Source organism: Littorina saxatilis, linkage group LG17 (assembly GCF_037325665.1).
Source record: "Littorina saxatilis isolate snail1 linkage group LG17, US_GU_Lsax_2.0, whole genome shotgun sequence".
Classification (NCBI taxonomy): domain Eukaryota; kingdom Metazoa; phylum Mollusca; class Gastropoda; order Littorinimorpha; family Littorinidae; genus Littorina; species Littorina saxatilis.
The window spans coordinates 42,291,413-42,316,347 of record NC_090261.1 but is presented as its reverse complement, the minus strand read 5'-3'; the positions used below and the strand labels follow the sequence as shown (position 1 = coordinate 42,316,347).

The 24,935-nt window shown below is 42.2% G+C and overlaps 2 protein-coding genes across 2 annotated transcripts in view; both read left to right on the top strand.

Annotated features, from left to right (window-relative positions):
* The window catches only part of LOC138952986 (uncharacterized), a 36,687-nt gene extending 24,190 nt beyond the window's left edge, over positions 1-12,497 (top strand). Inside the window, exons 25-33 of the mRNA XM_070324753.1 lie at positions 6,442-6,576; positions 6,837-6,898; positions 7,171-7,272; positions 7,848-8,030; positions 8,815-8,897; positions 9,371-9,454; positions 9,908-10,013; positions 10,468-10,618; positions 10,988-12,497. Of these exons, the coding sequence (XP_070180854.1) occupies positions 6,442-6,576; positions 6,837-6,898; positions 7,171-7,272; positions 7,848-8,030; positions 8,815-8,897; positions 9,371-9,454; positions 9,908-10,013; positions 10,468-10,618; positions 10,988-11,830 (1,749 nt within the window). The 3' untranslated portion in view covers positions 11,831-12,497. The remainder of the gene's footprint in view (positions 1-6,441; positions 6,577-6,836; positions 6,899-7,170; positions 7,273-7,847; positions 8,031-8,814; positions 8,898-9,370; positions 9,455-9,907; positions 10,014-10,467; positions 10,619-10,987) is intronic.
* A 552-nt stretch (positions 12,498-13,049) lies between these two features.
* On the top strand, positions 13,050-24,170 carry LOC138952987 (serine--tRNA ligase-like). Its single transcript, XM_070324754.1, has 16 exons — positions 13,050-13,180; positions 14,095-14,544; positions 15,714-15,749; positions 16,082-16,159; positions 16,919-16,973; positions 18,068-18,131; positions 18,528-18,633; positions 19,134-19,181; positions 19,758-19,863; positions 20,197-20,242; positions 20,603-20,690; positions 21,066-21,178; positions 21,906-21,999; positions 22,595-22,687; positions 23,516-23,581; positions 23,923-24,170. Exons 2-16 carry the CDS (start codon positions 14,140-14,142, stop codon positions 24,034-24,036), a joined length of 1,512 nt encoding a protein of 503 aa, XP_070180855.1. The 5' UTR covers positions 13,050-13,180; positions 14,095-14,139; the 3' UTR covers positions 24,037-24,170.
* Positions 24,171-24,935: the final 765 nt, after the last annotated feature.

Genomic DNA, 24,935 nt, shown 5'->3' with positions numbered 1-24,935 from the left:
ACGAAGACTTCAGAGGGAGGAACAGGATGCTCAACGAAGACTTCAGAGGGAGGAAGAAGAAATCAGAAGAAAAGTACTTCGAGAAGAGGAAGAAAACGACCGCCGCCGACGTCTAGCTGAACTGGAAGAAGAAAGAGTTCGTGCAGAGATAGAAAAGACTAGGAGAGAAGAGACTACTTCAAGTTCTCGTAGTAGGGCTATTGAACCAGTTCGTCTGAAAATAGATCCATTTGATGAAGCCAAAGAGGATCTCGACACCTTCCTAGGACGATTCGAGAGAGCAGCAACTCTCAGTGGCTGGGACAGGGAGAGTGACTGGGGAGCTCGGCTGGGAGCCCTCCTGAAAGGTTTTGCTGCCGATGTTTACTTGGAACTGCCAGCTGAGGATGCGGGAAACTTTGATGTCATTGTGGACGCCCTTAGAGGATCTTTTCGCTGGACGGCTGACTCGTATCGTTCTAAGTTTCGACTCGCGGCCAAAAGGGGAGAGGAGACGTTTATACAGTTTGCTACCCGTCTTCGAATCTGGTTTGAACGGTGGAGGAAAGCCGCGAAGAAAGAGGAGACCTATGCTGGAATCCGAGACCTCCTACTGATGGAACACCTGATGGACCATGTGTCTGGGGACCTCGCGGATTTCATCCGGCAGCGTGAACCGGCGAACGTCACTGAGGCCGCCGAACTAGCTGAGAGGTTTGCTGCATCAAAAAGAGCCAGGAAAAACCCGGTTACTGCGACTGGTCGAGTCGAGAAGAACACGAAGGACATTGAAAATCCTGAGGAAGACTCTGCCCCAGTTAGTCCCGTCCACCCCAACGGCCCTTTTCCCAAGAGAAATTGCTACGGTTGCGGTAAAACTGGGCACATCCGTAGGAATTGCCCGCATTCAGCATCGTCCTTCAACGTGCGGACCGTCACCAACGTGAGAACAGTTGTAACGACGCCAGGAACCACTGCTGCCACATCAGAGTTACCTACCCTTTGTGACCCATGTAGCAAACTTTCGTACACTCCATTATGCACGGTCAGTATCAATGGATCACAAGTATCTGCTCTTCGTGACACAGGCGCCGACGGACTGGTTATTGACTCCTCGCTGGTAAAAGACTGTAACCTCAAGCAGGGAAGTCAAACTATTCGTTTCGCAGCAGGGAACGTTCAGAAGACTTGTCCTACTACGATCGTACATTTAGAGTCCCCATTCTTCTCAGGGAACGTTGTAGCTATTGTGGCTGACCAGCTAACATACCCCGTACTCATCGGAAACCGGATCATTCAGCCTGGAGGAGAAACTCTTGAAGTTCCTGTGTACCGGGCGAAAGCTCAACCTGTCAAGATAGCCGCCATTACTCAAGTCCAAAATACGCGAGAAAAAGAACCTCCTAAAACCCTACGGATGAAGGACTCTGGTCTAGGTGTTACCAGAGAGAAGTTGATCCAGCTACAGACGCTTGACCCAACTCTGTCTAGGGTGCGGGAGCTGGCAAAAGGGAGGAACCCTACACCATCTGGGAAGAAAGGAAAGGTGAAATTCCTTTGGAAACAGGGCGTCCTGCATCGCCTTTTCATAACCACGGAGAAGACCTTCAGTCAGGTGGTGGTGCCCGAGACTCTTCGTTCGGGTATTTTGAGACGATACCACAATGTTACTAAGACTGGTCATCTTGAGACAAAGAAAACTAAGAATAGACTATGGCATTCGTTCTACTGGCCAGGGATGGAGGGCAACATCGGGCGTTATGTTCATTCCTGTGATGCTTGCCATCGAGCTTTACCCAAAGGAGGAATACCCAAAGCTCATCTCGGAAAGATACCCCTCGTGGATGAATCATTCAGAAGAATTGCTGTCGACCATGTTTGCCCATTGACAGTCTCAGAGAGAAAGAATCGATACAGACTGATCACCAGTTCTTTCCACATCTACAGAAGACATGGATGACGAACGGAAGCTTGATTCGCTGGGCCCTGTTGTTCCAGACATTCATGTTCCGCATCAGAGAAATCCGAGGACGCGACAACGTCGGAGCAGACTATTACAGCCGCATTGTGTGGAATTTTTGTGACGAACCGTAGTTCGGTTTGAGTAGGGGGGTTTGTCACAAGCGGCTTTAATATTAGCATACTTTTATGCTGTGGGGTTAAATGTATTGTATTGGAGCGCCTGTGTTCCTCTATTTCGCCTGTCATAGGTAGACGCTGGTTAACTGCAGGTGTCTCGTGGAGCTCGTGCTCAGGTATTTCACGTGTGTTTTGCTTGTATTTTGTAAGGTGAACTCAGAGCTAAATTCGAGCTCGTAGATACTCCTTTTTATTCATTCGTTCTTTGCCTTTAGCCGAGGGAAGATAGCTTGCGTTCCAAGCGAATCCGTTCTTCGTTGAACGTAGGGTCTGTTTGCGTAGAGCAGATGCCGGAAACCTGTTATCAACGGCAGGGGATATGTATGGCTACTTCAATACAACCAGGATGTGGTTGTTGTATTTCACCATGCGGAGGCTACTCTGAAATGGCCTACTACTGAGGAGATGTCTGCCGCTCCACTTTCGACGACGGCACTGCTCGCCTGGCAAGGACTCGACGTCACCGATGACTCCTGTCGCTTCGCACCACGGCCTCGTTGACTCCGGTTCATGAACGATTTCGGATACGCAAGCACGGTAACATTAGCCTTAGCCCGTCCTAACAGCTAAACGTGCAGGAGCTATAACGTCATAATGAACTGAGCGAAAGTGAGAGGTATGAAAGTTTCTAAATAATTATTCTTTGTTGTTATAGGCTTTAACGCTGGTTGATCTTTGTTGTTGTTGTGGATATTGCCGAAAGAAAGATTTGTATAGTTAGATAGTGTTGTGCGTGTATTTATGTTATGTATAATTGATTGTTTGTAAGAAACGTCCTTAATCTACTGTTCGTGTCAACTTGTGTTTTGTAGTCGGAAGAGCAAGATTGTTTTGAGTCGTGGATGACAGACTGCGTGCGTGTTTTGTGCATGTGTGCGTGACAGCCACGTCTCTCGATCTATCGGACGCTTATTTTCACATCCTGGTCCACGAGAACGTTCAACACCTCCTCCGGTTCGTCTGGTCAGGGGTGGTCTACCAGTTTCGGGCCCTCCCCTTCGGTCTGTCTCTGGCCCCCCTCATTTTCACCAAGGTCACCAGAGAACTGGCTGCCTTGGTCCGGGCGGAGGGAGTTCGCCTGAAGCTCTACCTGGACGATTGGCTGACCCTGGCGGCAACCCAGTCCCTCTGTCGGACTCACTCGCGCCTGGTCATGGACTGGACTTCAGAGTTGGGCTTTCTGATCAACCACTCCAAGTCCGACCTCCACCCGTCCCAATCTTTTGTCTATTTGGGCATGTCTTTCGACACGGTGGCCTACACGGTGGCTCCCACCTCAGCCCGTCTCGACGCCCTGACGTCACGGATTGCGCGACTCAGTGCTCGCCGCACCGTGACCCTTCGTCACCTTTGCCAACTCCTGGGTACGATGGAATCTCTTTCCCCCCTCCTTCCCCTGGGGAGGGTGTTCAAGCGTCCCCTCCAACGAGAAGTCGCTCTCCGGTCCTCGAAACCACCTGTCTACTCGCAAGTGATCACTCTGGGCCCGTGGTTTCTGGCCGCTGTCTCTCAGTGGTTAGACCCGGTGTGGCTGAGGACCCCGGTACCCATCCAGCCCCCAGCCCCCCAGGTGTTTCTTTTCACGGACGCCTCCAAGACCGGCTGGGGCGCTCACCTCGATCTTCTCGAGACCTCCGGCCTCTGGAGCCCTCAGGAGTCTCTACTCCACATCAATCTCCTCGAGATGGAGGCAGTTCGCCTCTCTCTCCTTCAGTTTGCTCCTACCCTTCGGGGAAAGTCTGTTCTCCTTCACGGGGACAACACAGTCTGCCTAGCTTACCTGAAAAACCAGGGGGGCACACACTCAACGTCCCTCTCGTTGAAGGCCGAGCAGATCTTGCTTTGGTGTTTCCAGCAGAACATCCTCCTCTCAGTACAGTTCATCCCGGGGAAATTGAACTCCCTCGCGGATCTCCTCAGTCGCCGAGATCAGATCTTGCCGACCGAGTGGACCATTTCCCACAAGGCCCTTCTTCCTCTGTGGTCCCACTGGTTCACTCCGTTAGTGGATCTCTTTGCCACCCGGTACAGCAAGCGACTCCCTCTGTACGTGAGTCCGTTTCACGACCCCATGGCCTTCGGAAAGGACGCATTCGCTCTGCCATGGTCGGGTCTCCAAGCCTACGCCTATCCCCCGACGGCTCTGGTAACCCGAGTCCTAGCCAAGTACGCTCAGGAGAGGCCCACACTGCTTTTGGTCGCGCCCTTTTGGCCCACGGCAGCTTGGTTCCCCGAACTGCTCGCGCTCTCCCACGTCCCCCCGTTCGACCTCAATCTCGACTCGCTCAGTCTCCTGCAACCTCGATCGGGCATACCACACCCCGCGCCCGACTCCCTCCGCCTGACCGCCTGGCTTTTGTGCGGTCAAAACTGCGAACATTAGGACTTTCGTCACACGCTGTTTCCTTGTCTCTTGACGCTCGGCGTCCCTCTACTAACAACCTTTACTCCCTACGCTGGTCCACTTGGGTTTCCTTCGCTGCCGGAAAGAAATTTGACCCATTACAGCCTTCTCCAACCCAGCTGGCTAATTTCCTTTCCTCCCTTCATCTACAGAAAGGTTTCAAAGCTTGTACCCTCTTAGGGTACAAATCGTCGGTCACCAGTACCATCGCGGCTGCCACGGGGGTCAGGCCTCTCCATCTTATTCATTCTTCCCTCATCACCAATCTGATCGACGGAATTAAGAATCGTTCTGTGCGCAAAACAGTCACTTTTCCCAAATGGGACGTTTTCCTCGTGCTTAACGCCTTGAGGTCTCCTCCGTTCGAACCTCTGAGCTCTGCCTCCCTTCGGGACCTCACTCTCAAGACCGTTTTTCTGGTTTCGCTCGCAACTGCGCGCAGAGTCAGTGGTATCCACGCCATTAGTGGTCTCCCACACGATGTCGAGTTTGCCCCTGACCTTTCGTCCATGACTCTTTCCTTTTTGCCTGAGTTCAGAGCAAAAAACCAACTGGCTGATGTGTTTTCAGCCCCCATCGTCATTCCCTCGCTCACTCGGGACCTTGACCCTGATGATCCGGATAGGTTTTTATGTCCCGTTCGGGCCATAAAGGCCTATCTTGACCGTACTGCTTCGCATAGGGCCACTAAACGAGCCTTGTTTATCTCCCTTCTGCCTAACATGGAACGAGATATCTCCAAGCAGACGATTGCTCGCTGGTTAGTTTTTCTGATCAAACAAATTTACAAAAACGCTAACCTGACACGAACGACTCCGGTTCGTGCACATGAGATCCGGGCCATCAGTTCCTCACTCAGTTTCGTTCGGGGGGTACCGTTGACTCAAGTCATGCACGCAGCCTACTGGAGGTCTGTGTCTACCTTCACAGACTTCTACCTCCGCACGTTCTCGGCTAGACGGGGAGACGAGACCTACGGCATCAAGAAAGCTGTTCTCTCACAATCTCTGGTCTCTCTCTAGGTGAGTGTTGTCTCTTACCATAGATATGTGGATATTTTCAAATTCTTGGTTCATTCAGACAGGGGCCAGGTCCTTAGGTGTTCACTGTGCGTGCACCTCTGCCTTCCCCCTGCTCTGCCAACCTTCGTTTGGGAGTGATAAGGCATGGGATCCCAACCTCCTTGGTGGTATTCTATGCAAAATAACATTGTGCTTGGTAAATCTAAATTAATCATGAAAATTTATATTAATTTTCTTATTTATTTATACTTACCAACACAATGTTATTCTTATTGCTCCCTCCCTCCTCCCCTCTTCACATGCCTATTCGGTTTTATAGGTGAAGTGATAAGTGGCGCGCCCGCGTTGCCTGTGCCGCATTCCAGCTGACAGCGCTTGGCGCCAAGCACTGCTGGCGCCACCTGCAAAGGGCGGTCACTCTGGGGTATAACTCTAGTTTCACTTTCGTTTTCTTTCGGTAGTTAAGGGGCTATATGCAAAATAACATTGTGTTGGTGAGTATAAATAAATAAGAAAATTAATATAAATTTTCATGTTCTGTCACATTCCATACTACTGATTCTTCCAACTGTTTCAGTAAATTAAGGAGCCATAGACTGTAATATGAAGCAAAGTTGATACAGTGGAATCCCCCTTTTAAGACCTCCACAAATTTGAGAAAATCAGGTCCTAAAAAGGAGGGACGTCTTAAAATGGGGGTAAATTTACAGAGGTTATGAACAGAAAGTTAAAAAAACAGGGTCCAAAAGGGGAGGGAGTCTTAAATTGGGGGGTCTTAAACGGGGTTTCCATACATTTATGGCAGGTGGTATTACTTTTTTTCAACAAGAAGCATGATACGTCTAAATATTTCCATGATGTGGAACATGGACATATTTGTGAAAATTATGGTCACAGGAGAGCCTGGTGGAGATGGGCCTTGTGGAACCAGACACACTCAGAAGCTATGCACGAGTCGATGACAGATTCCTGAGCGACGTTGCCAAATTTCTCAATCGTATTCTTGGACTGGCTACAGAAAAGCAGAATCTGGTGAGTGAAATCAACACTTTCTGTAACTATTACAACAGTACCTGTGATGAAAGGACATCCCAGAGACCAACCAAAAGTGTCCCTGCAGTGCAGGTGTCCTCTCACAACTGGTATATTTTGGTCAAGATAATAGACAAATTGACAACATACAGTGTCCTTTCTCAGGTGGGGTTCTTTTTACGGGTTGAATATTGAATACATCTCACAGTTGATAATAATGTTACTGGCATGAAACGTTTGTATGCCTTTTTATTTTGCAGCTCTTCAGCTACTTTACTGAGTGTCTTGATGTGATCATCCAGAATGCCAAAAAAGAGGGCAGGTGAGATGAACAGTGACTCGTCATTACATTCAATAGTAGAAGCATTGTTAGTAGTTTTTTGTTAGCATTAATGATTTACCGTTTGAATGATATCAATTGGGGGGGGGGGGGGGGGGGGGGGGGGGGGGGAGTTGAAACAAGTATTTTTTTTTTAAGGTAAAATAATATTCCAACAGGCTTTCTTTTGAAAAATCTCTCATCTTTTTCTTTGCTCCTACTCGCACACTGCAAATGAATATCGGTGCCTTACGGATGATGATTGATGATGACAGGTATGACGAAGGGCTTCAAGACATCTCAGCAGCCTCAATACAGATGATTGGAGAACCCAAGGAGGTATTCACCGACCTCTTGAGAGGCCATGGCACAACAAAGTAAGAGCCTTTGAATACAGTGGAACCCCTCTTTCAGGATCCCCCAATGTAATATTTCCCCAATGTAATATTTCCCCAATGTAATATTTCCCCAATGTAATATTTCCCCCCCTTTCAAGACCTTACTTTTTCACATTTTGTGTTCATAACCTCTGTAAGTTTACCTCCATTTTTAGACTTCTTACTTTTTAAGATCTGTATTTCTTAGATTTTTGTCGGTTTTAAAATGGGGGCTCCACTGTATACTTTATTAATGTCAAGTTAAAAATGAATCCTATCCGACCTTCCTCCTTCCTACACCTTCCCATGACAAACCCTAGACACCAACTGTTCCCCCATCTTGTTTTTTTTAATAGAATAACACCACAGGTCAAGATGTGTCAGTATTATATTAAAAAAAGTGTTGTATTATTCGAAGATAATAAAGCTATTCTTTTGCCATGAATGTTCTTTCTGCTGATGTACCAGTATAAAGAACATGCCTGTTAAAAGTACACAGTGAATACAAGAACTTTGTTCTACTGTCCATTTTGCAGCATGTAATGTTTAAATAATAATGTTCATAATATGGATAGGTTGGTGGAACTGGAAGTGGATCGCGGACTGGACTGGGAACACGCCATGACACGTTATGAGAACTACAAGGACGCCAGCCCCATGACCGGCTTCTACAAATCCAAGCGAGAGATGTTTGGCAGTAAAATGTTCATCCTGGTCACACCCAAAGAAAACTCTACCCATTTGCTCCATGTTGCCAGGTTTGTCGGTTGAACTTTTGTGTGTGTGTGTGTGCGTGTATATTAAAATTACACTTCAAAACTTTGAATAAACAAAACATGTTGCTTCAGTTTTTCACACCTCAGAGTGTTCAGAATGTGATATTTGTACATGGTATGCATTACCGACTGCATGCTTATTTGTGAAATGAAAATCCAGTTAATGTTGGTGAAGATTATTTGAACTTTTTCACCATAAGTGTGTGCCTGAGCTCCATCAGCAGCTGAGCTGCCACCCCCCGCGGGTTAGGGGGAAGAATTTACCCAATGCTCCCCAGCATGTCGTAAGAGGCGACTAACGGATTCTGTTTGTCTTTTTACCCTTGTTAAGTGTTTCTTGTATAGAATATAGTCAATTTTTGTAAAGATTTTAGTCAAGCAGTATGTAAGAAATGTTAAGTCCTTTGTACTGGAAACTTGCATTCTCCCAGTAAGGTAATACATTGTACTACGTTGCAAGCCCCTGGAGCAAATGTTTGATTAGTGCTTTTGTGAACAAGAAACAATTGACAAGTGGCTCTATCCCATCTCCCCCCTTTCCCCGTCGCGATATAACCTTCATGGTTGAAAACGGTGTTAAACACCAAATAAAGAAAGAAAGCTGAGCTGCCAAAGGGAGAGCATGTTTAGTGAAGATGAGATTATTATGTTCACACATTTACAGAAACTTTCGAGAAGCAAGCTTTCTTGAATAAAGGACAAGTAAGCATAACTAACTGTTCATGACATTCTTACTGTTATGATTGTAGTGTTGCCTTTTTTTCAGGCCCAGCACTGGAGTATCCGGATTTGAACAGGAACAGTCAGATCTACTGCACAAATACAAACCCATCGCCATTGATGATGCCAGTAAGTTGGTTTGGTGACTCGCTGAGGTTGTGTTAGTACTGGAATGAATCAGCTGTGATGGTGTTTTCTGTCAGTTTTGGTTGGGTTTTTTTCTTCTGAATTTTGTTTTGTTTTGTTTTGTTTGTTTGTTTGTTAATTTTTTTTCCTTTGTTAGTTTCATTTGGTATTGCTGTAATACTGACTCTTCATTTTGCCAACAGTTGTACTGATGAAGCTTACTCTGGATAGGGATTTCTCTTTTGCTGACACTGTTTAGAAGTGAGTTAGTTGATGTCAAAAATTGAAGATTCATGAAGAAGAGTTTTAACTGCAATTGTGTGGTACATTTATTTTTCAAAGAAATCTAAAGTGGCATATGTGTGACTGTTACTGCTGATAAACATAAACCAATAAGGGATCAGAGGGAAAGTGTTAAGCTCAGAGGCGGAGATGTCACAGATTTTGACTTCATTGACCTGGCTTGTGTCTTCCAGAAAAGGGATGGACACAAAGCTATGAGAACAGCAAAAGCAGCTGCATGCATGGTCGCCACTGCAAACACAAAAACACGTGCACAGGTGAGTTCCTACCTTTCCTTTTCTCCTTTGCATGCAAGTTAGAATCTGCAGATTAAATGATGTCATGGAAGCTACTGTTAGGGCTCCCACTTTTCTGCAATAATTTCTCAGATCTCGGTAACAATGAGAAACCTATAAGTGTGCTCAGATGGGCATCAGATTGTGCTATTTTGAATGTTAATATAAATCTTGCACCACCACCATCACCACCACCGACCCACCCCCACCCATCCACCCGATAATTTCAGGGATTTTTGCATTTTTTTAAGTGGAAGACAGTCAAATAAGGTTGACTATAACTTTTTATCGATCTCATTTCTGTTTTGAAAGTCTCAACTTATAATTTCCTACTTTAAGTGGGAGACATTCTTGATTAAGTTTGACAAGAAAATGTTGCTCTTTCTCTTTTCTTTTTCGAAGGCCTCCTAACTTAGTTGCTAATTTCTTTTCCAGTGGGCAAGAGGTGTTACGGCCTTCACTTGCTGTGTGGCAACATTGCCACGCTGATGACAGTGCTGGAAGCCACTCTTCTTCGCAATGGCCCTATGCTGGGACTCAGGTGCATGGTTACTTGCTGAAGTTTTGTATAAATATGTTTTAGAACCAAACGAGAAAATGAAAATACCCTGTTAGAAAACCCTGTTGGTCATCTTTGTTGTATTCAGGACACAGGTTTGAATTCTGCTTTGATTTTAATTTTTAGGATCACACTTTAGATGGTGCTTTAAAGGTCAGCTGGCGCAGTCCAGAATTGAATTACTGAAAGAATTAGACCATGTTTCATGAATAAAACAGAGCAGAAGCAAAAGTGCAGATTGGCTAGGTCTGTCTTCAAAAGACCCAAATAGTCACCAAAGTAATATAAAGGGATATGGATAAATTTGAAACTTTTGTTGTTGTAGACATGGTAATGATTAAGCGTTGACCCTTTGACTTGATAGAAAAAGTTCAGTAGATATTTGCATGCATTTTTCATGCCAGTCATTTGATTGTGTGACATATTCTGCTTACAGCAAGTTCGAGAGTCGCCTGCGAGTGGTGCGTGTGGCGGTGGACGGAGGGGAGAGGGTGGTGGGGGTGCGATACCCGGAGGTGCTGATACCTGAGGTGGAGAAGACGCTGAAAGAACAGAAACTGGTGGATAGAATGCAGAGAGTTCAAGCTGTGAGTTGCCCTTTGAAATTGCTATCATTATTTCTGTTATCACACTCAGATCTTTTATGCCATTGAGTTTTGTAACTTGAACAATTCTGGACTCCGAAATGTGATTGGAAAGCTAATACCCGCTGTAAATAAACAGAACAAACAAATTCAGGGAATTCAGATTGAAGGTTGTCTGCCAGAAGGCGTTATCTGGTCTGTTAGTAATGCTAGGCCACCATCCTGAAAGTCCCTGCACTTACTTTTGTTGGTATATCTATGTCCCTGACATTTTATTTATTCATCTTCAAATGAATGTGAAGGTTTTTAAGTCAGTCAATTATCCATTGTTCTGAAATGTTCTTCATCCTGTGCCATTTGAAATGTCAACAGGTGATGGCACACAAACAGCAGATGGCTGCCACAAGTCAAGCAGGTGACACTACACTGTTGTCTCAGCTAGCACCATCATCATCATCATCATCGCCTTCATCATCACAAGAAAAGCCCTACATCTACAGCCAGGCAAGGGTGGAGGACGTCACACCAGTCAACGCCAAGCTGCGCGCCAAAGCTCTTCGACCTCCTGTTACCATCAAAAACTTCTTCAAACCAAAAGCTGGTGCTTCTACAGATGACACTGATGGTTTGTCTCAGTCATGGGCGAGCACCCAGCTTCAAACCGCGTCACCACTGCCGAAAACTTCTCAAAAAACGTTCACAAAGGAAGACGGCCGTTTGAAACCTGCGCAGTCGGACCTTGAGAAGGATGGAGATGATTGTGTAGTAATCGGCAAGTCTCAGGAGTCAAAATCAAGCAAAGAATCGGACAAAGATGTCGCTGAAAGCTGCAGTCCAGAGCAGTCCATAGAAGAGACGGAGAAAGAAAACCATTCACAGAGAAAGACCCGCTCAAAGAAAGAAGAGACTTCCGAGGGAAAAACTGAGCAGAAAAAAGAAACTACAAAACGTGCAAAGAAAACAGAGGCATCTGATGACGATGATGATGACAGTTACGTTCCTGAAACAAGGAGAGGAACGAAGAGAAAATCATCTCAAATGTTGACCAAGGCAAAAACAAAGCAGTCTAGAACAGCGCCGACGGCTACGACAAAAAGTGATAGCAAAGGCAAAGAAGAGAAGGAGAAGAGATGCCCTATATGTGACAAAAAGTTTGACCCTGGTACCTGGAATGAAGAAATCAATGCTCACATTGACAACTGTTTGATAGAATAATTCAGTTGTTCTTAGAGTAATTCAGTCGTTTCTGTAAGTTTACAGGTCTTTTCAGGGGGAAGAGAATCTTAAGGTTCAATAAAATGTTGACAGAAAAGTAGCTGACATTTTGTTCTGTCAAAGACATAGTTATGATTGTTATTAAAGGACATGTGACCTTACCAGTGAAGGCATGATGTGTATTTTTGTAAAAGAATGTTCGCTGGGTGTGGGTGTGGGTGTGCATGTGATATTTCATGCAAATCTGTCTTCTGTCAGTTTTATAATCTAGGCATTAAAATAAGGTGTTTTTGTTTTTTGTTTAATCAAATAAAAATACTTGTTTACATAAATGTTTGAAAATGAAACCAAAGCTATCATGATTGTATATGTGTTAGGAAAGTCTTTGAACAAATTACCATGATGAGTGAGTTTTGCACTGAAGTAAAAAAGACAAACTTTTTGCGATCAATGTATCTGTGCTATGGTTTGATTGTAATTTGTAGTGCAGAAAGTGAAAGAAGTGTGTTTTATTCATTTTAGCGATTATATCCAATCAACCATGATATTGTTACTCTGACATTTTTTATGAATGCATGTTTCGGTATAAGTGCTTACATGAGTTTTAATTTGAAGATGATATATTTGAGGAAAAATGGAATAAACAAAGAATGACAAAGTTTTAAAATTTGGTTCATTTGTGTATGTATTCGGTTTGACAGTCAATGGCCTCTTCACCGTTCTTTTATCATTATTTCTGTCTTGCTTCCGTTGTGTGTTTGTTTTTTCTTCTTTCTACTCACTTCGTCTTGGTTTTCTTCTTCTCTTGTTGTGCTTAGAGCTTAAAGTTGTGAGTCTCTGTTGCTGTAACTGTGTGTTCAGTTCATTCCAGAAACTGCAGGGAGATAGCTGGGAGTAGAGGCAAGAGGGAGTTTGGAGCAATTAGGGGTAAGCAGGATGAAACAACTACATCTGTCTTTCCCTATACTTTGCAACAATGAACAGATTTGAATTTTGGGTTTACAAAAGCTTGAACAAATCAGCAGGAAATATTTGTTGTATTAATGGTATATGAGGAAGAAAAATCGAACACACACTCTCACACACACACACACAATTTTCAGTATGAGCAGTCAACAGAATACAACTTTGATAACCTTTGGACCGGGTAGACACTTTACATGATAATACCAACAAATCACAAAACACCCTTATTACACATGGGCTTTTAATCCCAACCTTTTGCTTCTTTTCGTACTTTCGTTTTCATTCTAATCAATGAGAATTCTCTCCCCTGGAAGAAATCCAAAGATGGCGGCGAAGGGAAATCGTGCGTCTGCAATCGTGCGAATGACAACAATTCATTGACAGGTATTTTCTCTCCCCGATTCGCTTTTTTTATGTTCTGCCTGACTCTTTTAAATTGAATTCAAATGAACCGTAGATGCGCAATAGATCAAAACATCCAACGATGATATCCTTGGCACAAAGGGTCAAAAATCAGAAAAATAAGGCCTTATTACTTATTTTTGGCTCACGAAGTGTAGCCTATGCGATCGTAACTTTGTCTGTCTGTGCGTTTGTGCGTGTGTGTGTGTGTGTGTGTGTGTGTGCGTGCGTGTGTGTGTATGTCTGTGGTAGAAACTTTAACATTTCCGAGTCTATGTGTGAGTGGTTATCCAAGACTATGGATAAAGCTCGCATAAGATTACGTCACGGTAGTCTTTCTCTCTCGCGTGGTGTGTGTGGTCTCGGTCATTGTTATTTTGAGCGGGCCGAGACTATTTGGCAGTCGTGTCCCTGTAAGTAGGCTACATGCAGACAGACAGATCTAGATCTAGTGTCTCTCTTTCTTGCACAGTGTCACCTAAGCTTACTGTGTGTGTGGGTGTGTATGTGTGACGGAGTGATTGAGTTTGTGTTACTGTTTGTCTATTTCTTACGTGAGCCCAAACACTTCTTTGGTGAGCCTTGAAGGCTTCGCCTCTTGTTTTAAATAAAGAGTAAATAATGATCGACCGGCGATTGGATACAAGCTTTTGTGGTTAGCAGAACAACAACAATGTAGGCAACTGTAAGTAAAAAGTGGGGTGTTCGTGACTACGTTTACTTTTTTTTGTAATTCGAAAGATAGGAATGTAAGTGTCAAGCTCCACGCCTTTGAAGCTGACGCTGTTTTCTACTGGATCAATACAAAATTGCCCTTTGAAATGAAAAAAAGAAAGAATTAAATGAGAAAGAAATTTGCCCTCAAAACTTTGATCACTATGTCAAATATGTTTCAGGATTCAGACTTCACATAGGCCTACAAAGACTTCCACCACAGAAGGATGTCACGGAACTTGTTTTTGATCCCTTTGTTGCACCAGTCATTTCCCAGACGATTACAACAAATTCTCCGGAACAGTTTTTCACCTCAGATTTTCTCATCGAAAATCTGCAGCGTCTGTCTCCAAAATCATCGCTCATTTGCCTCTACCAGACAAAGCTACGCACAGCAGACAACATTTGCATCTGCAGCAGCGTCAGAAAAGCATGAAAGTGAAAGGTCTTCACCTGAGGCAGTTGAGCCAAAGACTTCAGATTGGCAGCAACATCAGCCAGAGGCATGGAAATCACAGTTTCAACCACCAGAACCTCAGCTGAACTGGGAATACCTTTGCAACCCTGACAATCTAGAATTTATTCGTGAAAACATTGCTCACAGAAAGGGTGTGGGTGACATTGATAAAGTGGTAAGTAGGCTGGCTATTTTAGTTGAAAGGACATCATCAGTGAAAGAAACAGAGTAGATTACAAAGGGACGAAAACAGTTATTGAACTGTTGAACTAACTTTCTTTTCAAACACAATTTTGCGTAGTTTCTTCTGAACTTAACCCCTTCACTGCCACAGTATAACAGCATTTTGGTATTGCTGTGCGCCAGGGCAAATTTCGCTTTCTTCGGTAGGTTCACTAATCTGTTCACTGCTCAATCATTTATTGAGATATCTCTTAGATCTTTGGCATGTGGTTTGCTTACACCCTTGGCTATTATGTGATAACATGATCATTGGACTTTGTTTGTGATTGTTATAGTAAAAATCGATATAATGACCATTTTTGTCAAAAATTACAGTTTCCAAACTTTCACACACACACTGCAGCACGTAAAACCGCAGAAAACACAGCTAAAACTGGTGTCAAACATCAGGTACTCACATTACAGCCCATAACAGTATTCTTCTGTGTGGTAATCCATAAATCACTTCTTGTAGAGCTTCCAGAACACTGTATCATTTGAAAACAGGTCTATCAGCGAACGACAAGAAGAAGAAGAAGAAAACAGGTCTACGAGTTAATGTCCCACTTTCGGCCGCCATTTTGAATCTTGTAGATCGAAAAAAACTTCAAAAAAAGTTTTTACCACGTGGTACTAACTTATCTGAACGGTCAATGGGAAAGAACTGTGTTTAAACCCCTACAAGAAGTTGGACAGTGATTACCTCCCATTTAGTTTTCACAAATGTCCTGAAAAGTGCTGATGTAAATGCCACGTACCTAGTACGTGTATGGGCGTATGACAAACCAAACATGACCACGTACCTAGTACGCGCTGGGCAGTGAAGGGGTTAAAAAAGTGTTAATTTGAAGTTGTTAAAATATTAGAGTTTTGGGTCTTTACTCACACTGAATACCAATGTCTGAAAGAGGCTTTACTTTGCAGCAACAACAAAACAAAAATACAATTCTCACATGTATATCTTGATGGCTTTCTGTTTCTGTAGTATAATTTACATATCAGTCTGTTAAAAATACAACGAGAACTCTTTCTTCTTGTCTTTGACCTGTACCCTGTTGACTCCCTCATTTGATTTGTATGGCCATATGGTATTTTCATGTGCCTTCTTTATTCCCTTTGCAGCACCATTTATGGAATGCATATCAAAGAGCACAGAGTGTGAGTAAAATTCACTTTCTGTTGATGATACAAAATATTTGCATAATTGGTGATAAAACAATATATGATTATTAAACTACATGAGTAATTTTGCAAAGTTGAAAGAAACGATTATCAGTGTAATCCTTATCTAGCATTATAAATGAATTCTAATCATGCACTGAGATCACCCCTAACTTCCGTTTGTTGTTTTTAACACTGCAGCAAACATTCCATCTTTCAGCAGAATTTTGGCAAGCTTGTGAGCATGTCTTATCCTTTCATTTGGCTAAACAATTACTAAGTAACTCTTGTAACATAAAGAGATATAACTGTGCTTTGTCTTGTTTTAGGAGGAGGAAAAACAGATGGTTTGGCAGCAGTTATTGTCCGAAGGATTCCACATCCCAAATACCAGCCACCCAGACTCTGTAAGTGATTAGGGAAGGAAATAAAATGTTTACAGAAACCGTCTGACATCATAAACTTGCAGAAACCAGAAAACAATTACAGTCGAACCCCCCTTTTTTTTTAAACTCCCTAGTTAAATACCCCCCTCACCACCACCATCCCCCCTCACCAGTGTGTGTGTGTGTGTCTTGTAATTTACTAAAGTTGTTTCTGAGAGCTGTGCTGATTGTTTCTGTTCTGCTTCTGTTATGTTTCTTATGCTGTTTAGTCAAGCAAGACCGGCACAGTGGCCTAGTGGTAAGGCGTCCGCCCTGTGATCAGGAGGTCGTGGGTTCGAACCCCGGCCGGGTCATAACTAAGACTTTAAAATTGGCAATCAAGTGGCTGCTCCGCCTGGCGTCTGGCATTATGGGGTTAGTGCTAGGACTGGTTGGTCCGGTGTCAGAATAATGTGACTGGGTGAGACATGAAGCCTGTGCTGCGACTTCTGTCTTGTGTGTGGCGCACGTTATATGTCAAAGCAGCACCGCCCTGATATGGCCCTTTGTGGTCGGCTGGGCGTTAAACAAACAAACGAACAAATTTTGCTTTGTGATGGTGATCATAGACATGTTACATGGTTCTATGTAGTCTTGTTGCACACAAAGATATATTAGCATGGTGACGAGTAGGGTGTGGGGAGCTTTATCCACAAAAGAAAAGGATTTCGGGTATGTAGATTTTGTAAGATCTGTTTTGCCAGATGTGATGTTGTACGTGTTCTCTCTTGTAATGTGCAGCCCATTGGTGAAGAGTCAAATGCCCGCACAGCCAAAGTGCACTCTCAGAAAAAAGGTGAGTGAAATCCACTTCTTATTCTGTTTTGCACTGCTTTTGGGGAATTTGTAATGTACAGTAGGTATCACCCGTTTTGCTAAATTTGATGTAACTTAATTCTTTAACGATTGACAAATTGTATGTCATTTTAATGTGTGACAATGTGTACTCTGTCACCAAAGTTATTATTAAGTCGCTCCAGCAAAGCAAAACGCTGGGGTGTTTTCATGAGCAGGCGGGCTTGCTATGACAGCGAGCGTAAACAGCCTGTCAGTCAGCCCGCTGCGGGCGGTGGGTTCCCTAGTTCAGTTTGGAGATCATATGGTTTTTGGTTGACTGTTTGAATGAGTGCGCGCGCGCGAGAGGCAGAATGATAGCGTGGGCTTGATGAGTGAGTACCCGGTGTGATTTCGAAGTGTTAGGACGTGTCAGTGAGCGTATCTTGGATTGTGATGTTCCAGTTGTAGTTGAACGATGTTTGTGTTTCTGTTATAATCGAGGCAAGGAGTGTAGTTTGGGCCATTATAACCGTATTTTGGCGAAGGATTGATTCGAGGATTGTTGAAGGGACTTTGTGTGTGTGAGAAACGTTTTAGAGTTGGTTGTACATCAGCGAAGTAACTTTCGACCAGGATCGTGTTTCAAGTTCCGACGAGTGGTGTGCGGCTGTATATTGAGGAAAGAACTACAACTGCTTTTGGTATATATTAAAATAAAAGTCACGTTACTACAACCCCTGACTTGGCGTCTCTATGTGAATGCTTCCTGACCTAGCACCCCGCACCCATCCTTCTCCACCTCTCACCCCATCACAATTGCATTTGCCCTAGACATGTAGTGCAAGATTTCTTTGAGCTAATGACTATGAACCTTGGAGCAGGTTTGAGTAAAATGCAATGAATTGAAGAATAGTCTTGACATTTCAGCTAATGCATTTGCTGTAGAAATCCACAAGATCTACATTGTAAATATCACAAGTTATGGCATTTGTGAATAGCATGCATCCTGTTTAGTTTGCTTTTCAAAGTCCATGCATATTTTTCACACCTGAATATGTTGTAAGAAGAAAAACATGTTGGTTACTTACATATATTGTTACTAATATGTTTCAGAGTTTGACTTCCAACCAAAGACAGTAGTGGAGCTAGGGGAGCGCTTGCAGATGCTGAGAACAGAGTGAGTTGTCTGTTGTACTTTTGTGTGTCCTGCCTGTCATTGCTACAACCATGTTGGAGACAGTCTAAGATAAGTCTCAGCATCAGTTGTTTTTGTCTGTTATGTCTCTTATTTAACCACTATAAAGGCCGTTAGGTCGAGGTTCCTGTGAATGTTCTGTTTTGTCCCGAATCAAACGTTCCAGTAATTTAACCTTTCTTGTTTATTTTATTGCTGTAGAGTTGTTTTTAGTTCACACATGCACACACAGGTTGACATGCAATCATATATATCTTTGTAGTTGATAGTTTATCATCATTTCTGTCAAAGTGAATTAATTTTGTCCACTGTTCTGTTCTCAAGCATGAAATGTAAAATTAAAAAGATATCATCCTTCTATTACTTGTTTTACCACAGCAATGTCACCATGACAACTGGACCAAGAACATATTATTTTCTGGGTGAGCTTGCACGCCTGGAACAAGCTCTGATCAGATTTACTCTCAGCAGGCTGAAAGAGAAGGTAAGTGTCTCTGTGTGCCATGGCTTTCTTTGTAAAAAAAAAATTCATTGATTTGGTCATCTGACTTCATTGCAGTCACTTTCTGGTGCAGGTTTGGGTTGAGAAGTAGATTCAGATTCAAGATTTTATCACAGTATTTCATCAACTGACACTGACACTGACAGGACATTGATGCCTGCAGTACACGTAAGCAACTATCTTGCGTAAAAAGAATTATGACTGCTGTACATAGTTTTTGTGCCTTTAATTTAAGAGCTACTGAATAAACTTAGTGATAGACATTCGTCTGATGTTATACTGATGTGGCTGAGAGTGTGACCCTACGATAGCCTCCGAATATAAACACCAAACACCATAATATTACAGGGGTTAAATAACATTTGAAAACATTCAAGTATGACATAGTGTATCGTTTTGATATGGGTTTTGACACTGGTATCTCTATAGTTGACAAGGACCAATCTGTGTTGCTAAGAGTTGGGTTCTTTTCTGCTTTACAGGGATTTCAGCTGGTGTCTGTTCCTGACCTTCTTAACCCACAAATCATAGTAAGTAAGAAGGAGCAACTGAAGGGGCGATTTTGTTGGTAAAATACTCCATACTACAGTGGAACCCCCCTTTTAAGACCTCCACAAATATGGAAAAGTCGGGTCTTAAAAAGGAGGAAGTCTTACAATTTTGGGTAAATTTACAGAGGCTATGAACAGAAAAATCTAACAGAATCATAAAAGGGAGAGAGTCTTAAAAGGGGGGTTCCACTGTAGCTGCGATGAAAGTACACCGTTGGGACCAACCAAAAGTGTCTCTTCATTGCAGATGGCGTATCATGACAGGGTTTTTAAAAATATATTTTAGGAAAGAGAATAGACAAAGGTACAACAGAAAGTGTCCTTTTGTGGAAAATGACCTCTCCATGGAGGGGACTTATATTGCACATAGCACTGTAGTTCCATACTCTCTCAAGTATTTTCTTTGATGGCAACAGTAGAACAAATAACATTCCCTGTGCAGTAGACCTTTTTTACTGTGAGATTGTATGCATTGGGTGCATTCCTGTAACAATTCTCTGTGGTAGTTTGAAGCATTCACTTAGCAGAAGTACATTTCTGCAATATGAATTGCAGGAGTCATGTGGGTTCAAAACCCAAGGTGAGAGAACTCAGGTGTACCGTCTGAAAGATACCCACGGCCCTGTGTGTCTCGCTGGCACTGCTGAGATGTCTTTGGGTGGTAAGTTGCTGACATTTTGTACACATAAACATGCAGCTGAAAGTTTTGTTTGATAAGTTTGCACACTTTTCTATATACACATACGTCTGCAAAATGTTGTGTCATAAAGACGTGAGTTTTGTTTTAGATAATAAACCTACAAATGCAAAATTTTGATTTGTTTTTTAATTCAATGACAGATTTGTATGGCTTCTTTTATTTCCATGATATGTTATATTGCATTACTGTAATTACTGTTTCATTGTATATGGTGTGTTTGTTTCGTTGTCTTCTTAGTTAGTTCAAAGTTTGAATAATAGGGGGGAGAAAATTGATCATCAGTATCATTTTCAGGGCTCTTCATGAATGAAGTGTTTGACGAGAAAGATCTTCCCAAAAAGTAAGTATTGACAGCCAGTTTTGAAAGGGAATAGTTTTTGTTCATTGACTTTTGAGTTCCAATCGCCGGTCGATCACTATTTACTCCTTATTCCATATATTTACTCCTTATTCCGTACAGTCTACTACTACTATTTACTAATAAGTAGTAGTAGTAAGGGTAAGCATGCAGCAGTAAATAATAAGCATGCAGGAGTAAATAATTATCGACCGGTGGTTGGATAGAAGCTCCTGTGGTTCCTTTGTACACTGAACAAAAGACTTTTAAGTACATGTATTGCTCACTCGGTTTATTTTAAAGATTCTTTGAAGTGCTGTTTTTGTGCTTTTTGAACAGAAGAATTGGTGTTCATTTTTTCAGGGTGACAGCTGTCAGCAGATGCTACAGAGCAGAAACATCAGACATTGCAGAGGAAAAGGGTATCTACAGAGTACACCAGTTTACCAAAGTAAGAATTTGATGTGTGTTCCCAACAGTCTTGCACTTCTCATTTAACACTGACTTATCACATGAACATGTTGCAATTTATAATGTAAACTGTCAGCTATGGTGGGATAAAAGTGTTAAGATGCTGGTATTTAACAAGGCGAATCTTGGGCATCAATCTTGCCAACAGGATGTGAAACTGCCTTTTTGCATCGTCCGTGGTAAATGGCTTGGCAAACCACACTGTGACATTTTTCACTTTCATCACGTCAACAAAAAAGAACAATATGTCATACAAGAGAGTGTTATTTTGTCTCTCAAATAGTTGCTGTTTGTGCGAGATAAAGAGAGAATAATGATACTGCATGATAGCTTCACTTTTTTGGGTGCATTGCAGGTTGAAATGTTTGGCTTGACCTCGGATGAAGGAAATGATGAGAGCGGACAACTTCTGCAAGAGCTTCTAGACATTGAGCAAGAGCTTTTTGTCTCCCTTGGTCTTCACTTCAGGTATGTAGTTCTTGTGATTAATAGACAGAAACAATAGACAATTTACGGAGACAACTCTGTATGGCTTTTTATATTCTGTGGAAGAGTTGTAAGTGAGGTGAGGCAGGATGAGCTATATATAGCTCAGTGACACTGATGGCAAGCAACCATGGAGTCACAGTGAATAATGAGCTCCCATGAGCATTTTCCCCAGCGAAAAAAGAATTGTATCAAGCAGACAGAGGGCATAAAACCCTAGACATTATTCATGGGAATTTTCTATTGATAAGCTGGATGTAGAAGGAACGTGTAAACTTGAGTAGGTCTGTCAGGTTCTGTGATTTTTTAGCTCATTGACTGATTTATACTAGCATCTGTTTTGGTTGTTTTTTGGTGTGTGTGTGTGTGTGTGTTTTTTTTTTTTTTTTTTGAGGGAGGAGGACTGTTTGGAAGAGCATTTGATTTTTATAGAGCTCCAAACTTGTATGCGCACAATCCATTTTGCATGCTAGTTTCCAACTAAGATGCCTTCACATCGAAAATTTTTATTTGAAGTCATTTTCCTAGCTGTGTGATAAATCAGCCTCAGTGTTGACTGTTCCCATTCTCTCTCATTTCAGCAATATACAAAACTGAGTAAGAAGTATATGTAGGTTATGTTAAATTATGTTGTAGTGCTCTGAGCTCTCGAGAGAAAAGGCACATCAGGAATAATGATGACAACAGTGTATTTATTTGTTTTCACCAGAGTTCTGGACATGGCCACCGAAGAGCTTGGTGCACCCGCACACCGCAAATTTGACATTGAGACCTGGATGCCTGGAAAAGAGTTCTGGGGGGAGGTGAGGTCCTTGGTGGATGGAGGGAGAGGGCTAACAGTATAGCGATGGGATTACTGTGTAAATTGTCTAGAACTGCTGTCTGCTGGATTTAGGTTGTTAAATGTTAGAAATTGTATTGCCCATTGAACGTGAAAAATTTGTTTGGGTGCTTTGTGACTCAAGAATTGACTGGTGCGTGGCCCAGTGATTAGGTCTCTGTCAGTCTCTGTTGTGGAAGGTTTGAAGTTTGAATCCCAGGTGGGTTAAGGGTGGATACGTTTCCGACCTCCCAGGACAAATTATTTGCAGACCTACTAGTGCCTTATCCCCCCTTTGAGTGTACACACAAGCACAAGGAAAAGTATGCACGGAAAAAAATCCTGTCGTCCATGTCAGAGTTCAGTGGGTTATAGGAACACAAAACCGCCCAGAATCGGAGTATGACTTCCTAAATGGCAGGGGGGGAAGGTCATACACATAAAATCCCATGAAAAATTGAACTGCTGTGAGAGGACACCTGCAATATATGGACACCTTTGTTTGGTCCTGAGCGTGTCCTTTCATTGCTGGTACCTCTGTATACATTTCTGCACTTATTTCTCTCTTTCTGTTTCAGATATCCAGTGCCTCCAACTGCACTGACTTCCAATCAAGACGTCTAAACATACATTACAGAGATAAGACAGGGAATCTCAAGTTTGCACACACTGTTAGTACTTTTAATTCCCCATCAAGCAAGATTAAATGAATACATGTATCAGGTTATTCAGTTTCACCAAGCTCTTGTGACATTTTATAATAATAATAATAATAAGAACATTTATATAGCGCTAAATCAAAAACTTTCGTTAAAAAGGCTTGCTCTAAGCGCTTGACATCTAAACTAAAACGTCATTCACACTCTTTACAATGATGTACAAGAACTTCATGTCACACTCTTTCATTCAGTATAGCACCATTCACACAGTTGTTATTTTAAAAAGAACCAGCTTAAATAAACAGTCCCTCGAATCATTCAAATCTGCACTCAAGACATTCCTTTTTTCCAAATAATCCATGCATTCTACACTGCCCACCCCATCCCACCCTGAATAACTGTACATATTTAAATGGTTGATGGTGTGTGTTAGTGACTTTAAGTCTCTGTGTGTGTGAATGAGTGTATGTGCGCCTTGAGTCGCCTGTTGGTGAGATATGTGCGCGTTACAAATATTCGTATTATTATTATTATTATTAAATAAACTGTAGACTTTAATTTTGTCTTCTTCTAGTTCTTCTGCTCATTGTCTTGTGGTGCGAGAGCAACATCCTTTCCTTAATTATTTTCTAGAACGTTCATGTACAACTTTAGCATTACTTCTGTTTGTTTGGCTGTTTAATGTGTGTGTATGTCACTGTGTGTGTGTGTGTTTAATTTCATTTTCACATGCTTTTACTTTACCTGAGAGGCAATCATCTAGGTGAAAGTTACAAGACTTATCCCTGAAGATAGTATTCAAAAGTCTGGATAATGCTTATGCCATATTTTCTCATTCAGGTCAATGGAACAGCCTGTGCCAATCCTAGAATGGTGATGGCTTTGTTGGAAAACAACCAGAAACAGGTTAGTAACTGCAGCATTTGATGCGTGTTTGTGTTTCAGTTTGTGAGCATCAAATGTATTTAATTGAGAAAGGTTGTACAATTATTATTCGTATTTTGTAGTTCAATTTATGGATTTTAATTTGTAGTTGTAATCAAACTTTTTGATGTTGTTTTTATGTGCCTCAAAAGGAGTTAGAGGATTTTAAAACCTTGTGTGTGTGTGTGGTCATTATTTATGTCATGATAGTTTTCAACACCAAGAGTAGCAGGTTTTGATCACCATCAGTGAAATAATGTGAACAAAGCTAATCAGTGACCATTGTCTCCTGAAAAAATCATCCTTCGTTGAATCTCGTTCAGGATGGCAGTGTGGTTTTACCCAAGGCCTTGGAACCATGGCTTGGGTCTTCAGTTCTCTCTCCACCAAAACACAAAGACCCCTTCATGAGGATGCAAGACAGAAGAAAGAGATGATCTTTACCTTGCAAAGAACATTGCTGTCCTAGAATGTGTGTTGCGCTGTAATTTTTATGCATGGTTGTTTAGTTTTTTTCTTCTTTTTTTGTTACATTCAAAACTACAAAACTAAATATATGCTGGAAGTTCTTTTCAACTCGTTTTTCTTTCACTGAGGGACAGCAAGTGTGTGGGTGTGTATGTGTGTGTACATGAAATAGTGAGAGAAAGGTGTAACTTCAGCCTACCAAAACCACAATAGCACAACAAATTTCAACAGAACTCAGCACATCAAGTACTGCTTCTTTTACTTCGTCCAGACTTGCACCAAAGTACAGGAGTAGCAATTAAGTGTAGTTACATTCTGCTTGAATTTTCTAAAGAATAAAAGTACACACCAACTAGTATTGCTCCTCTCTATGAATTTAACATGTTCAAAGTGCACCCAAAAGAATCATACATTTTCAATAACCAGTATTCATATACACACAATGCAAACTTGGGCGCAAAACTTCTAAAAGCATCAGACATCACCAGAACATGTTCATTTATCAGTGGGCATCAAAGCATGTTCATATATCATTGGAGCATGTTCACATATGGATCTATTTCCAAAATCGTGAAACAAATTTCAAACAACAACTTACAACAAGTACAAGTATAAAAAAATTTAACGATGCAACACATTTTTGTATCACAAACTTGATTTTTACAGAGTATATTAAGAGAAAGGATTTCAAGCCCTCTAACAGCACTAAAATGTATGAATCTGCTGAAATAAAGAAAAGATTAGCGTTAGGATCAATAAAGTTGATAACCATGGGAGTAAGAAGGTTGCAGTAAGAAAACACCTGAGAGAGGAACATAACAATTTACCATATCCTAATTTTGGACTTACAACTTTAACACTTACAGAA